Source organism: Salvelinus alpinus, chromosome 2, assembly GCF_045679555.1.
Source record: "Salvelinus alpinus chromosome 2, SLU_Salpinus.1, whole genome shotgun sequence".
Lineage (NCBI taxonomy): Eukaryota > Metazoa > Chordata > Actinopteri > Salmoniformes > Salmonidae > Salvelinus > Salvelinus alpinus.
In genome coordinates this window covers 2,551,178-2,564,702 of record NC_092087.1, presented here as the reverse complement: position 1 = coordinate 2,564,702, position 13,525 = coordinate 2,551,178, and the positions used below count along the sequence as shown (strand labels likewise).

The 13,525-nt window shown below is 45.7% G+C and overlaps 2 protein-coding genes across 4 annotated transcripts in view; one reads left to right on the top strand and one right to left on the bottom strand.

Moving 5' to 3' along the window:
* The window catches only part of LOC139552810 (metalloproteinase inhibitor 4-like), a 62,762-nt gene extending 53,885 nt beyond the window's left edge, over window positions 1-8,877 (top strand). For both annotated transcript variants that reach the window (XM_071364872.1, XM_071364862.1), the window contains exons 4-5: window positions 6,294-6,418; window positions 7,513-8,877. In XM_071364872.1, the coding sequence (XP_071220973.1) occupies window positions 6,294-6,418; window positions 7,513-7,710 (323 nt within the window). In that variant the 3' untranslated portion in view covers window positions 7,711-8,877. The remainder of the gene's footprint in view (window positions 1-6,293; window positions 6,419-7,512) is intronic.
* The window catches only part of LOC139552800 (synapsin-2-like), a 274,172-nt gene that overhangs the window by 114,293 nt on the left and 146,354 nt on the right, over window positions 1-13,525 (bottom strand). The gene's annotated exons all lie outside the window — the stretch shown is intronic.

The following is a 13,525-nucleotide window of genomic DNA, read 5'->3' as shown; positions in this document are numbered from 1 at the left end:
GTATGTGGAGTGATGGGAAGGTGTCTGTGTTGTCCTCAGGTAGTATGTGGAGTGATGGGAAGGTGTCTGTGTTGTCCTCAGGTAGTATGTGGAGTGATGGGAAGGTGTCTGTGTTGTCCTCAGGTAGTATGTGGAGTGATTGGAAGGTGTCTGTGTTGTCCTCAGGTAGTATGTGGAGTGATGGGAAGGTGTCTGTGTTGTCCTCAGGTAGTATGTGGAGTGATGGGAAGGTGTCTGTGTTGTCCTCAGGTAGTATGTGGAGTGATGGGAAGGTGTCTGTGTTGTCCTCAGGTAGTATGTGGAGTGATTGGAAGGTGTCTGTGTTGTCCTGAAGGTAGTATGTGGAGTGATGGGAAGGTGTCTGTGTTGTCCTCAGGTAGTATGTGGAGTGATTGGAAGGTGTCTGTGTTGTCCTCAGGTAGTATGTGGAGTGATTGGAAGGTGTCTGTGTTGTCCTGAAGGTAGTATGTGGAGTGATGGGAAGGTGTCTGTGTTGTCCCTCAGGTAGTATGTGGAGTGATGGGAAGGTGTCTGTGTTGTCCTCAGGTAGTATGTGGAGTGATGGGAAGGTGTCTGTGTTGTCCTCAGGTAGTATGTGGAGTGATGGGAAGGTGTCTGAGGTAGTATGTGGAGTGATGGGAAGGTGTCTGTGTTGTCCTCAGGTAGTATGTGGAGTGATGGGAAGGTGTCTGTGTTGTCCTCAGGTAGTATGTGGAGTGATTGGAAGGTGTCTGTGTTGTCCTGAAGGTAGTATGTGGAGTGATGGGAAGGTGTCTGTGTTGTCCTCAGGTAGTATGTGGAGTGATTGGAAGGTGTCTGTGTTGTCCTCAGGTAGTATGTGGAGTGATTGGAAGGTGTCTGTGTTGTCCTGAAGGTAGTATGTGGAGTGATGGGAAGGTGTCTGTGTTGTCCCTCAGGTAGTATGTGGAGTGATGGGAAGGTGTCTGTGTTGTCCTCAGGTAGTATGTGGAGTGATGGGAAGGTGTCTGTGTTGTCCCACAGGTAGTATGTGGAGTGATGGGAAGGTGTCTGTGTTGTCCCTCAGGTAGTATGTGGAGTGATTGGAAGGTGTCTGTGTTGTCCTCAGGTAGTATGTGGAGTGATGGGAAGGTGTCTGTGTTGTCCTCAGGTAGTATGTGGAGTGATGGGAAGGTGTCTGTGTTGTCCTCAGGTAGTATGTGGAGTGATGGGAAGGTGTCTGTGTTGTCCCACAGGTAGTATGTGGAGTGATGGGAAGGTGTCTGTGTTGTCCCACAGGTAGTATGTGGAGTGATGGGAAGGTGTCTGTGTTGTCCTCAGGTAGTATGTGGAGTGATTGGAAGGTGTCTGTGTTGTCCTCAGGTAGTATGTGGAGTGATGGGAAGGTGTCTGTGTTGTCCTCAGGTAGTATGTGGAGTGATTGGAAGGTGTCTGTGTTGTCCCTCAGGTAGTATGTGGAGTGATGGGAAGGTGTCTGTGTTGTCCTCAGGTAGTATGTGGAGTGATTGGAAGGTGTCTGTGTTGTCCTCAGGTAGTATGTGGAGTGATGGGAAGGTGTCTGTGTTGTCCTCAGGTAGTATGTGGAGTGATGGGAAGGTGTCTGTGTTGTCCCACAGGTAGTATGTGGAGTGATGGGAAGGTGTCTGTGTTGTCCCTCAGGTAGTATGTGGAGTGATGGGAAGGTGTCTGTGTTGTCCTCATGTAGTATGTGGAGTGATGGGAAGGTGTCTGTGTTGTCCCTCAGGTAGTATGTGGAGTGATGGGAAGGTGTCTGTGTTGTCCCTCAGGTAGTATGTGGAGTGATGGGAAGGTGTCTGTGTTGTCCTCAGGTAGTATGTGGAGTGATTGGAAGGTGTCTGTGTTGTCCTCAGGTAGTATGTGGAGTGATGGGAAGGTGTCTGTGTTGTCCTCAGGTAGTATGTGGAGTGATGGGAAGGTGTCTGTGTTGTCCTCAGGTAGTATGTGGAGTGATGGGAAGGTGTCTGTGTTGTCCTCAGGTAGTATGTGGAGTGATTGGAAGGTGTCTGTGTTGTCCTCAGGTAGTATGTGGAGTGATGGGAAGGTGTCTGTGTTGTCCTCAGGTAGTATGTGGAGTGATGGGAAGGTGTCTGTGTTGTCCCACAGGTAGTATGTGGAGTGATGGGAAGGTGTCTGTGTTGTCCTCAGGTAGTATGTGGAGTGATGGGAAGGTGTCTGTGTTGTCCTCAGGTAGTATGTGGAGTGATGGGAAGGTGTCTGTGTTGTCCTCAGGTAGTATGTGGAGTGATTGGAAGGTGTCTGTGTTGTCCTCAGGTAGTATGTGGAGTGATGGGAAGGTGTCTGTGTTGTCCTCAGGTAGTATGTGGAGTGATTGGAAGGTGTCTGTGTTGTCCTCAGGTAGTATGTGGAGTGATGGGAAGGTGTCTGTGTTGTCCCTCAGGTAGTATGTGGAGTGATGGGAAGGTGTCTGTGTTGTCCTGCAGGTAGTATGTGGAGTGATGGGAAGGTGTCTGTGTTGTCCTCAGGTAGTATGTGGAGTGATGGGAAGGTGTCTGTGTTGTCCTCAGGTAGTATGTGGAGTGATGGGAAGGTGTCTGTGTTGTCCTGCAGGTAGTATGTGGAGTGATGGGAAGGTGTCTGTGTTGTCCTCAGGTAGTATGTGGAGTGATGGGAAGGTGTCTGTGTTGTCCCTCAGGTAGTATGTGGAGTGATGGGAAGGTGTCTGTGTTGTCCTCAGGTAGTATGTGGAGTGATGGGAAGGTGTCTGTGTTGTCTTCAGGTAGTATGTGGAGTGATGGGAAGGTGTCTGTGTTGTCCCACAGGTAGTATGTGGAGTGATGGGAAGGTGTCTGTGTTGTCCTCAGGTAGTATGTGGAGTGATGGGAAGGTGTCTGTGTTGTCCTCAGGTAGTATGTGGAGTGATGGGAAGGTGTCTGTGTTGTCCTCAGGTAGTATGTGGAGTGATGGGAAGGTGTCTGTGTTGTCCTCAGGTAGTATGTGGAGTGATGGGAAGGTGTCTGTGTTGTCCTCAGGTAGTATGTGGAGTGATGGGAAGGTGTCTGTGTTGTCCTGCAGGTAGTATGTGGAGTGATGGGAAGGTGTCTGTGTTGTCCTCAGGTAGTATGTGGAGTGATGGGAAGGTGTCTGTGTTGTCCTCAGGTAGTATGTGGAGTGATGGGAAGGTGTCTGTGTTGTCCTGCAGGTAGTATGTGGAGTGATGGGAAGGTGTCTGTGTTGTCCTCAGGTAGTATGTGGAGTGATTGGAAGGTGTCTGTGTTGTCCTCAGGTAGTATGTGGAGTGATTGGAAGGTGTCTGTGTTGTCCACAGGTAGTATGTGGAGTGATTGGAAGGTGTCTGTGTTGTCCTCAGGTAGTATGTGGAGTGATGGGAAGGTGTCTGTGTTGTCCTCAGGTAGTATGTGGAGTGATGGGAAGGTGTCTGTGTTGTCCTCAGGTAGTATGTGGAGTGATGGGAAGGTGTCTGTGTTGTCCTCAGGTAGTATGTGGAGTGATTGGAAGGTGTCTGTGTTGTCCTCAGGTAGTATGTGGAGTGATTGGAAGGTGTCTGTGTTGTCCTCAGGTAGTATGTGGAGTGATGGGAAGGTGTCTGTGTTGTCCTCAGGTAGTATGTGGAGTGATGGGAAGGTGTCTGTGTTGTCCCTCAGGTAGTATGTGGAGTGATGGGAAGGTGTCTGTGTTGTCCCTCAGGTAGTATGTGGAGTGATGGGAAGGTGTCTGTGTTGTCCCACAGGTAGTATGTGGAGTGATGGGAAGGTGTCTGTGTTGTCCCACAGGTAGTATGTGGAGTGATGGGAAGGTGTCTGTGTTGTCCTCAGGTAGTATGTGGAGTGATGGGAAGGTGTCTGTGTTGTCCCACAGGTAGTATGTGGAGTGATGGGAAGGTGTCTGTGTTGTCCCACAGGTAGTATGTGGAGTGATGGGAAGGTGTCTGTGTTGTCCTCAGGTAGTATGTGGAGTGATGGGAAGGTTTCTGTGTTGTCCTCAGGTAGTATGTGGAGTGATGGGAAGGTGTCTGTGTTGTCCTCAGGTAGTATGTGGAGTGATGGGAAGGTGTCTGTGTTGTCCTCAGGTAGTATGTGGAGTGATGGGAAGGTGTCTGTGTTGTCCTCAGGTAGTATGTGGAGTGATGGGAAGGTGTCTGTGTTGTCCCTCAGGTAGTATGTGGAGTGATGGGAAGGTGTCTGTGTTGTCCTCAGGTAGTATGTGGAGTGATGGGAAGGTGTCTGTGTTGTCCTGCAGGTAGTATGTGGAGTGATGGGAAGGTGTCTGTGTTGTCCTCAGGTAGTATGTGGAGTGATTGGAAGGTGTCTGTGTTGTCCTGCAGGTAGTATGTGGAGTGATGGGAAGGTGTCTGTGTTGTCCTCAGGTAGTATGTGGAGTGATGGGAAGGTGTCTGTGTTGTCCTGCAGGTAGTATGTGGAGTGATGGGAAGGTGTCTGTGTTGTCCTCAGGTAGTATGTGGAGTGATGGGAAGGTGTCTGTGTTGTCCTCAGGTAGTATGTGGAGTGATGGGAAGGTGTCTGTGTTGTCCTGCAGGTAGTATGTGGAGTGATGGGAAGGTGTCTGTGTTGTCCTCAGGTAGTATGTGGAGTGATGGGAAGGTGTCTGTGTTGTCCCTCAGGTAGTATGTGGAGTGATGGGAAGGTGTCTGTGTTGTCCTCAGGTAGTATGTGGAGTGATGGGAAGGTGTCTGTGTTGTCCTGCAGGTAGTATGTGGAGTGATGGGAAGGTGTCTGTGTTGTCCCACAGGTAGTATGTGGAGTGATGGGAAGGTGTCTGTGTTGTCCTCAGGTAGTATTTGGAGTGATGGGAAGGTGTCTGTGTTGTCCTCAGGTAGTATGTGGAGTGATGGGAAGGTGTTTGTGTTGTCCCACAGGTAGTATGTGGAGTGATTGGAAGGTGTCTGTGTTGTCCTCAGGTAGTATGTGGAGTGATGGGAAGGTGTCTGTGTTGTCCCACAGGTAGTATGTGGAGTGATGGGAAGGTGTCTGTGTTGTCCTCAGGTAGTATGTGGAGTGATGGGAAGGTGTCTGTGTTGTCCTCAGGTAGTATGTGGAGTGATGGGAAGGTGTCTGTGTTGTCCTCAGGTAGTATGTGGAGTGATGGGAAGGTGTCTGTGTTGTCCTCAGGTAGTATGTGGAGTGATGGGAAGGTGTCTGTGTTGTCCTCAGGTAGTATGTGGAGTGATTGGAAGGTGTCTGTGTTGTCCTCAGGTAGTATGTGGAGTGATGGGAAGGTGTCTGTGTTGTCCCACAGGTAGTATGTGGAGTGATGGGAAGGTGTCTGTGTTGTCCTCAGGTAGTATGTGGAGTGATGGGAAGGTGTCTGTGTTGTCCTCAGGTAGTATGTGGAGTGATGGGAAGGTGTCTGTGTTGTCCTCAGGTAGTATGTGGAGTGATGGGAAGGTGTCTGTGTTGTCCTCAGGTAGTATGTGGAGTGATGGGAAGGTGTCTGTGTTGTCCTCAGGTAGTATGTGGAGTGATGGGAAGGTGTCTGTGTTGTCCTCAGGTAGTATGTGGAGTGATGGGAAGGTGTCTGTGTTGTCCTCAGGTAGTATGTGGAGTGATGGGAAGGTGTCTGTGTTGTCCTCAGGTAGTATGTGGAGTGATGGGAAGGTGTCTGTGTTGTCCCACAGGTAGTATGTGGAGTGATGGGAAGGTGTCTGTGTTGTCCTCAGGTAGTATGTGGAGTGATGGGAAGGTGTCTGTGTTGTCCTCAGGTAGTATGTGGAGTGATGGGAAGGTGTCTGTGTTGTCCCACAGGTAGTATGTGGAGTGATGGGAAGGTGTCTGTGTTGTCCTCAGGTAGTATGTGGAGTGATGGGAAGGTGTCTGTGTTGTCCTCAGGTAGTATGTGGAGTGATGGGAAGGTGTCTGTGTTGTCCCTCAGGTAGTATGTGGAGTGATGGGAAGGTGTCTGTGTTGTCCTCAGGTAGTATGTGGAGTGATGGGAAGGTGTCTGTGTTGTCCTCAGGTAGTATGTGGAGTGATGGGAAGGTGTCTGTGTTGTCCCTCAGGTAGTATGTGGAGTGATGGGAAGGTGTCTGTGTTGTCCCACAGGTAGTATGTGGAGTGATTGGAAGGTGTCTGTGTTGTCCTCAGGTAGTATGTGGAGTGATGGGAAGGTGTCTGTGTTGTCCCTCAGGTAGTATGTGGAGTGATGGGAAGGTGTCTGTGTTGTCCCACAGGTAGTATGTGGAGTGATTGGAAGGTGTCTGTGTTGTCCTCAGGTAGTATGTGGAGTGATGGGAAGGTGTCTGTGTTGTCCTCAGGTAGTATGTGGAGTGATGGGAAGGTGTCTGTGTTGTCCTGCAGGTAGTATGTGGAGTGATGGGAAGATGTCCATTGGACTGTGTGATCTGGTAGAACCCTGGGACAACCTGTCCATGTCGCAGAAGAAGAACCTCAACTACAGATACCAGATGGGCTGTGACTGCAAGGTGAGTTCTCAATGTCTCACTGTCTTTTTCTCTCTCTCTCACAGTAAACTATAACATAACCCAAACCCCTTCCTGTTGTCCCCAGATTGTCACTATAACCCTTCCTGTTGTCCCCAGATTGCCACCAGAACCTGGTTGTTGTCCCCATATTACCACTGTAACCTGGTTGTTGTCCCCAGATTACCACTATAACCTGGTTGTTGTCCCCATATTACCACTATAACCTGGTTGTTGTCCCCAGATTGCCACCAGAACCTGGTTGTTGTCCCCAGATTACCACTGTAACCTGGTTGTTGTCCCCAGATTACCACTATAACCTGGTTGTTGTCCCCATATTGCCACTATAACCTGGTTGTTGTCCCCAGATTGCTACTGTAACCTGGTTGTTGTCCCCATATTGCCACTATAACCTGGTTGTTGTCCCCAGATTACCACTATAACCTGGTTGTTGTCCCCATATTGCCACTATAACCTGGTTGTTGTCCCCAGATTGCCACCAGAACCTGGTTGTTGTCCCCAGATTGCCACCAGAACTTGGTTGTTGTCCCCAGATTGCCACCAGAACCTGGTTGTTGTCCCCAGATTACCACTATAACCTGGTTGTTGTCCCCAGATTGCCACCAGAACCTGGTTGTATTCTCCAGATTACCACTATAACCTGGTTGTTGTCCCCAGATTGCCACCAGAACCTGGTTGTTGTCCCCAGATTGCCACCAGAACCTGGTTGTTGTCCCCAGATTACCACTATAACCTGGTTGTTGTCCCCAGATTGCCACCAGAACCTGGTTGTTGTCCCCAGATTGCTACTATAACCTGGTTGTTGTCCCCAGATTGCCACCAGAACCTGGTTGTTGTCCCCAGATTGCTACTGTAACCTGGTTGTTGTCCCCAGAATGCCACCAGAACCTGGTTGTTGTCCCCAGATTGCCACCAGAACCTGGGTGTTGTCCCCAGATTGCCACCAGAACCTGGTTGTTGTCCCCAGAATGCCACCAGAACCTGGTTGTTGTCCCCAGATTGCCACCAGCACCTGGTTGTATTCTCCAGATTGCTACTATAACAACCTAACTCAAACCCCTTGTCATTATCCTCAGATTGCTACCTGCTACTCAGTGCCTTGTGCCACCATTACGGATAATGAGTGTCTTTGGACCGACTGGCTGCTAGTTAACAGTCTGAGTGGGGAGCAGGCCAGACAGTATGCCTGCATCAAACGCTCAGACTCTTCCTGCAGCTGGTACCGGAGCGGCCCGCCACCAGAGAATGACTTCATGGACATGTCAGACCCTTGAGAGGGGTAGGATTGGGGTCAGGGAGGTGCTACTGTACTCCAGGACAGAGAGAGAAGAGGGGCAGGGGGCACTGACTACACTACTGCTGCGTTCATGTGCTACTTGGAAATTCATACATGCTTGACTGGGAAACTTGAGTTGCTGTTTTCTCATGGAATGATCAATATTCCAGTTTCCAACATCCAAAACAACGTTTAGTAGGATTGATAGTAGCTGAGTTTCTGCTTCTCAGAGGAGTACATGAACGGAACACTAGACACAGAATATCTCTTCCTATTTCCTGACTAGTTCTCCAGAGTCCAGAGGCTCCTTGTATCTCCTCCTCCCTCTGACTTAGGGATGAGGTCTGTCCTGTCACTATGTATGTATGACTATGAAGCTAACAAGAGACAAGACATGCCCAGACACAACTCATTCAGAAGAGAAGAGATGGAGAGTGATGTATGACTATGAAGCTAACAAGAGACAGGACATGCCCAGACACAACCCAGGCAGAAGAAGAGAGATGGAGAGAGATGTCAGCCTCTTCTGTGTATGTTCCCTCTCTAGTACTGTAAAGAACAAACTTTCCATGCATTCAGGTTTCTGTGTGTTTTCTCACTATATTGCATGTCCTACTGCCATCTAGACATTACAGTAGATTCTGAAGTTTTGGAAATGCAGTACAAAACCCCATGGATTCAGTCCTTTGAGCTTGTTCAAGTGTATGAAATCAGCACTAGACACTCAAGTCTTATATTCAGTATATTGGAAAAATGATCCCCATTAGACAAACATCTAAATTGGAGTAATGTACGATATCTACAAATGATCCGTGATGAACACACTAAAATGCCTGTGTCCTGTGTGAGAATGTGTATATACTGTATGATTATAACTGTTCCAGCGTTAACAACAGCTAACCTAGAGTAAAGAGGTACTCTGAGTACAACATTGATGTCCATTTTAATAGTTGTGTGTATTACTTCCTTGTGGCCCACGTACTGTTGATGCATTGTGGCAAAAAGCTAATCCACTGGTTTAACATACACACCAGTAGAAGTCAAGTCAGTCTCTCCTTAGCAACATGTTTTATATTTAAAGGAATGTTTTAAAAAGTATTTAATTGTCTTTTTCTATAGCTTTCTATTTCACTGTACCAAAAACATATAAAATCCAGATCCAGAACTTCACGTTGTTATGGGTCCGTTATTCTCAACCATTCTAATGGTTTAGGTACAGGTAGTTCATATGGTTTAGGTAGAGACAGGTAGTTCTTATGGTTTAGGTAGAGACAGGTAGTTCTTATGGTTTAGGTAGAGACAGGTAGTTCTTATGGTTTAGGTAGAGACAGGTAGTTCTTATGGTTTAGGTAGAGACAGGTAGTTCTTATGGTTTAGGTAGAGACAGGTAGTTTATTGGTTTAGGTAGAGACAGGTAGTTCTTATGGTTTAGGTAGAGACAGGTAGTTCTTATGGTTTAGGTAGAGACAGGTAGTTCATATGGTTTAGGTAGAGACAGGTAGTTCATATGGTTTAGGTAGAGACAGGTAGTTCTTATGGTTTAGGTAGAGACAGGTAGTTCTTATGGTTTAGGTAGAGACAGGTAGTTCTTATGGTTTAGGTAGAGACAGGTAGTTCTTATGGTTTAGGTAGAGACAGGTAGTTCTTATGGTTTAGGTAGAGACAGGTAGTTCTTATGGTTTAGGTAAAGACAGGTAGTTCTTATGGTTTAGGTAAAGACAGGTAGTTCTTATGGTTTAGGTAGAGACAGGTAGTTCATATGGTTTAGGTAGAGACAGGTAGTTCATATGGTTTAGGTAGAGACAGGTAGTTCTTATGGTTTAGGTAGAGACAGGTAGTTCATATGGTTTAGGTAGAGACAGGTAGTTCTTATGGTTTAGGTAGAGACAGGTAGTTCTTATGGTTTAGGTAGAGACAGGTAATTCTTATGGTTTAGGTAGAGACAGGTAGTTCTTATGGTTTAGGTAGAGACAGGTAGTTCTTATGGTTTAGGTAGAGACAGGTAGTTCTTATGGTTTAGGTAGAGACAGGTAGTTCTTATGGTTTAGGTAGAGACAGGTAGTTCTTATGGTTTAGGTAGAGACAGGTAGTTCTTATGGTTTAGGTAGAGACAGGTAGTTCTTATGGTTTAGGTAGAGACAGGTAGTTCTTATGGTTTAGGTAGAGACAGGTAGTTCTTATGGTTTAGGTAGAGACAGGTAGTTCTTATGGTTTAGGTAGAGACAGGTAGTTTATTGGTTTAGGTAGAGACAGGTAGTTCTTATGGTTTAGGTAGAGACAGGTAGTTCTTATGGTTTAGGTAGAGACAGGTAGTTCATATGGTTTAGGTAGAGACAGGTAGTTCATATGGTTTAGGTAGAGACAGGTAGTTCTTATGGTTTAGGTAGAGACAGGTAGTTCTTATGGTTTAGGTAGAGACAGGTAGTTCTTATGGTTTAGGTAGAGACAGGTAGTTCTTATGGTTTAGGTAGAGACAGGTAGTTCTTATGGTTTAGGTAGAGACAGGTAGTTCTTATGGTTTAGGTAAAGACAGGTAGTTCTTATGGTTTAGGTAAAGACAGGTAGTTCTTATGGTTTAGGTAGAGACAGGTAGTTCATATGGTTTAGGTAGAGACAGGTAGTTCATATGGTTTAGGTAGAGACAGGTAGTTCTTATGGTTTAGGTAGAGACAGGTAGTTCATATGGTTTAGGTAGAGACAGGTAGTTCTTATGGTTTAGGTAGAGACAGGTAGTTCTTATGGTTTAGGTAGAGACAGGTAATTCTTATGGTTTAGGTAGAGACAGGTAGTTCTTATGGTTTAGGTAGAGACAGGTAGTTCTTATGGTTTAGGTAGAGACAGACAGGGTCATAACTGTCCTGTGAGGATCCAAATAGGTAAGATCAGGTTTGCAATGAATAACTTCAATTAGACCCTCTCTCACCCGCAGAGGGGGGGACTGGTGGGGGTTAACAACTAACGCCCTGTTGTAAATCAAGGACAGAACATTCAGACATCCCTCTCTACATTCCCCCAAGGAATGTGACTGTTTCAGGAGATTTTTCCAGGCAAAACTCTAACACTTTCAAGGGCAACTATTGGAACAATGTTTCTACATAGAACGTGATGAATGGTCAATGGTGATCTACAGAACACTAGTGGTGATCTACAGAACACTAGTGGTGATCTACAGAACACTAATGGTGATCTACAGAACACCAGTGGTGATCTACAGAACACTAATGGTGATCTACAGAACACCAATGGTGATCTACAGAACACTAGTGGTGATCTACAGAACACTAATGGTGATCTACAGAACACTAGTGGTGATCTACAGAACACTAGTGGTGATCTACAGAACACTAGTGGTGATCTACAGAACACTAGTGGTGATCTACAGAACACTAGTGGTGATCTACAGAACACTAATGGTGATCTACAGAACACTAGTGGTGATCTACAGAACACTAATGGTGATCTACAGAACACTAGTGGTGATCTACAGAACACTAATGGTGATCTACAGAACACTAGTGGTGATCTACAGAACACTAGTGGTGATCTACAGAACACTAGTGGTGATCTACAGAACACTAGTGGTGATCTACAGAACACTAGTGGTGATCTACAGAACACTAATGGTGATCTACAGAACACTAGTGGTGATCTACAGAACACTAATGGTGATCTACAGAACACTAGTGGTGATCTAAAGAACACTAATGGTGATCTACAGAACACTAATGGTGATCTACAGAACACTAATGGTGATCTACAGAACACTAGTGGTGATCTAAAGAACACTAATGGTGATCTACAGAACACTAATGGTGATCTACAGAACACTAATGACGTTTTGTTTGTTATTTCATGATGTCATAAAAAATGTTATAAAGGAAATACTGTAACTTGGAAAGTATACCCACTACATTTGTGAAGTGTCCAACCTATGCGTTGTGCACGAAATATAAAAAATGATTAAAGTGTTTTTGTTAAGAGAGGGGCATGATTTTAGGAGCCATAAGAGATAATTGTTTTACATAAACTTTGCACAGTGACAAGTCACGGCCCTGAGTGAGGTCAGAGAGCTTGTCAGACTGACAGAACCGTCCTTTCTAACAAACTGTATGAAATGATGGGTTATCAATTAACATATCAGACCAGAGAGACGTAGAGCTGCAGGTCACGCTTCAAAGTGGTTTGAACTCTGAAGCTCAACACGAGGTAGAGACGATAATGTCACCTCCCGGACAATCAGTGGTACGGCTGATTAGCTGTCCTAAGTAAAGTATCTAAATAAGCAAATTGAAGTGGAACCATTCTACTACTCTGCTCAAACCACCGTAGTACGCTACTCTCATCACCCCACTGGGAACCATTCTACTACTCTGCTCAAACCACCGTAGTACGCTACTCTCATCATCCCACTGGGAACCATTCTACTACTCTGCTCAAACCACCGTAGTACGCTACTCTCATCACCCCACTGGGAACCATTCTACTACTCTGCTCAAACCACCGTAGTACGCTACTCTCATCACCCCACTGGGAACCATCGACACGGCAGGCTATCTTCCAGAATGGAAGGAGAATAAACTCTATTTCTGTTCACTACACAACAAGTCACCGGATACTGGACAACTACAGTAAAGGACAACAGTAGAAGATCTCTCAGAACCATTTCGGACAATCAGAGCCTTACAAGTGTAACACGAAAAGGCCTAACCCCCTTTCCAAGGCGGCCCAATTCCGAGAGAGATACACGGTGAACCAAGGCATTTTCACGTAAATACCTTCATGATTTCTTACTCCAAGCGTGTGGCGGCTCGTGTGCAAAGTACAAGAGTGCTATAAGTGAGAGTAGTTTCTAAATGTACCAAAGTTAAGTGTCTCTGTCCCTCTCTCTCACCCTCTCCATGTCTTTTGTAACAAGCAGACATATTGTTGTCAGTCTGCTAGGGACCTGTTTTTAATGTATTAAGTGTGTATGTTTATCCTGCGTTACCATTTAGTTTATCCTGTGTTAGCATTTAATTAGCTAGTAAATAAATAATTAAACTAAGTTGTGTAGTATTGAATCATAAGTAAGGCTCGGGTTATTGCAGATGCAAAGAGGTTACGACTGTTCAGAATGACGATACGAGGTTATGATTAATACGTTGACTGTTTATAGATGTGATAGGTAAAGACCTTTAGAGTTTAATTCGGGAGATGGTAACTCTTTAAAGAACCGCTCTTGTGGTGCCCCACATCCTAATGACTTAATTGTTACATTATTAATTTAATCAGGTAACAATTAAACATGGTTAGGTAATTAGATAAATAACAGTCTTCAGATTGACGTAAAGGTCATTGTCACGCCCTGACCTTAGTTATCTTTGTTTTCTTTATTATCAGGGTGTGACATGGGGGATGTATGTGTTTTCCCTTGTCTAGGGGTTTTGTATGTTTAATGGGTGTTTGCTAGTCTAGGTGTGATGTATGTCTATGGTTGCCTAGATTGGTTCTCAATTAGAGGCAGCTGTTTATCGTTGTCTCTGATTGGGAACCATATTTAGGCAGCCATATTCCGTTGGGTATTTTGTGGGTTATTGTCTATATGTAATTTGCCTCTTCTGCACTTGTTTAATATATAGCTTCACGTTCGTTTGTTGTTTTGCATAGTTTGTTTACGTGTTCTTCGTTTCGTTAAATAAATAGAAGATGTATTGTTATCACGCTGCGCCTTGGTCCTCCTCTCTTCATCCAAACGACCAACGTGACAGTCATGTCATAACAACAGATAGTTCTTAGTAGTAGTTCTTATGGTTTAGGTAGATAGGTACATAGGT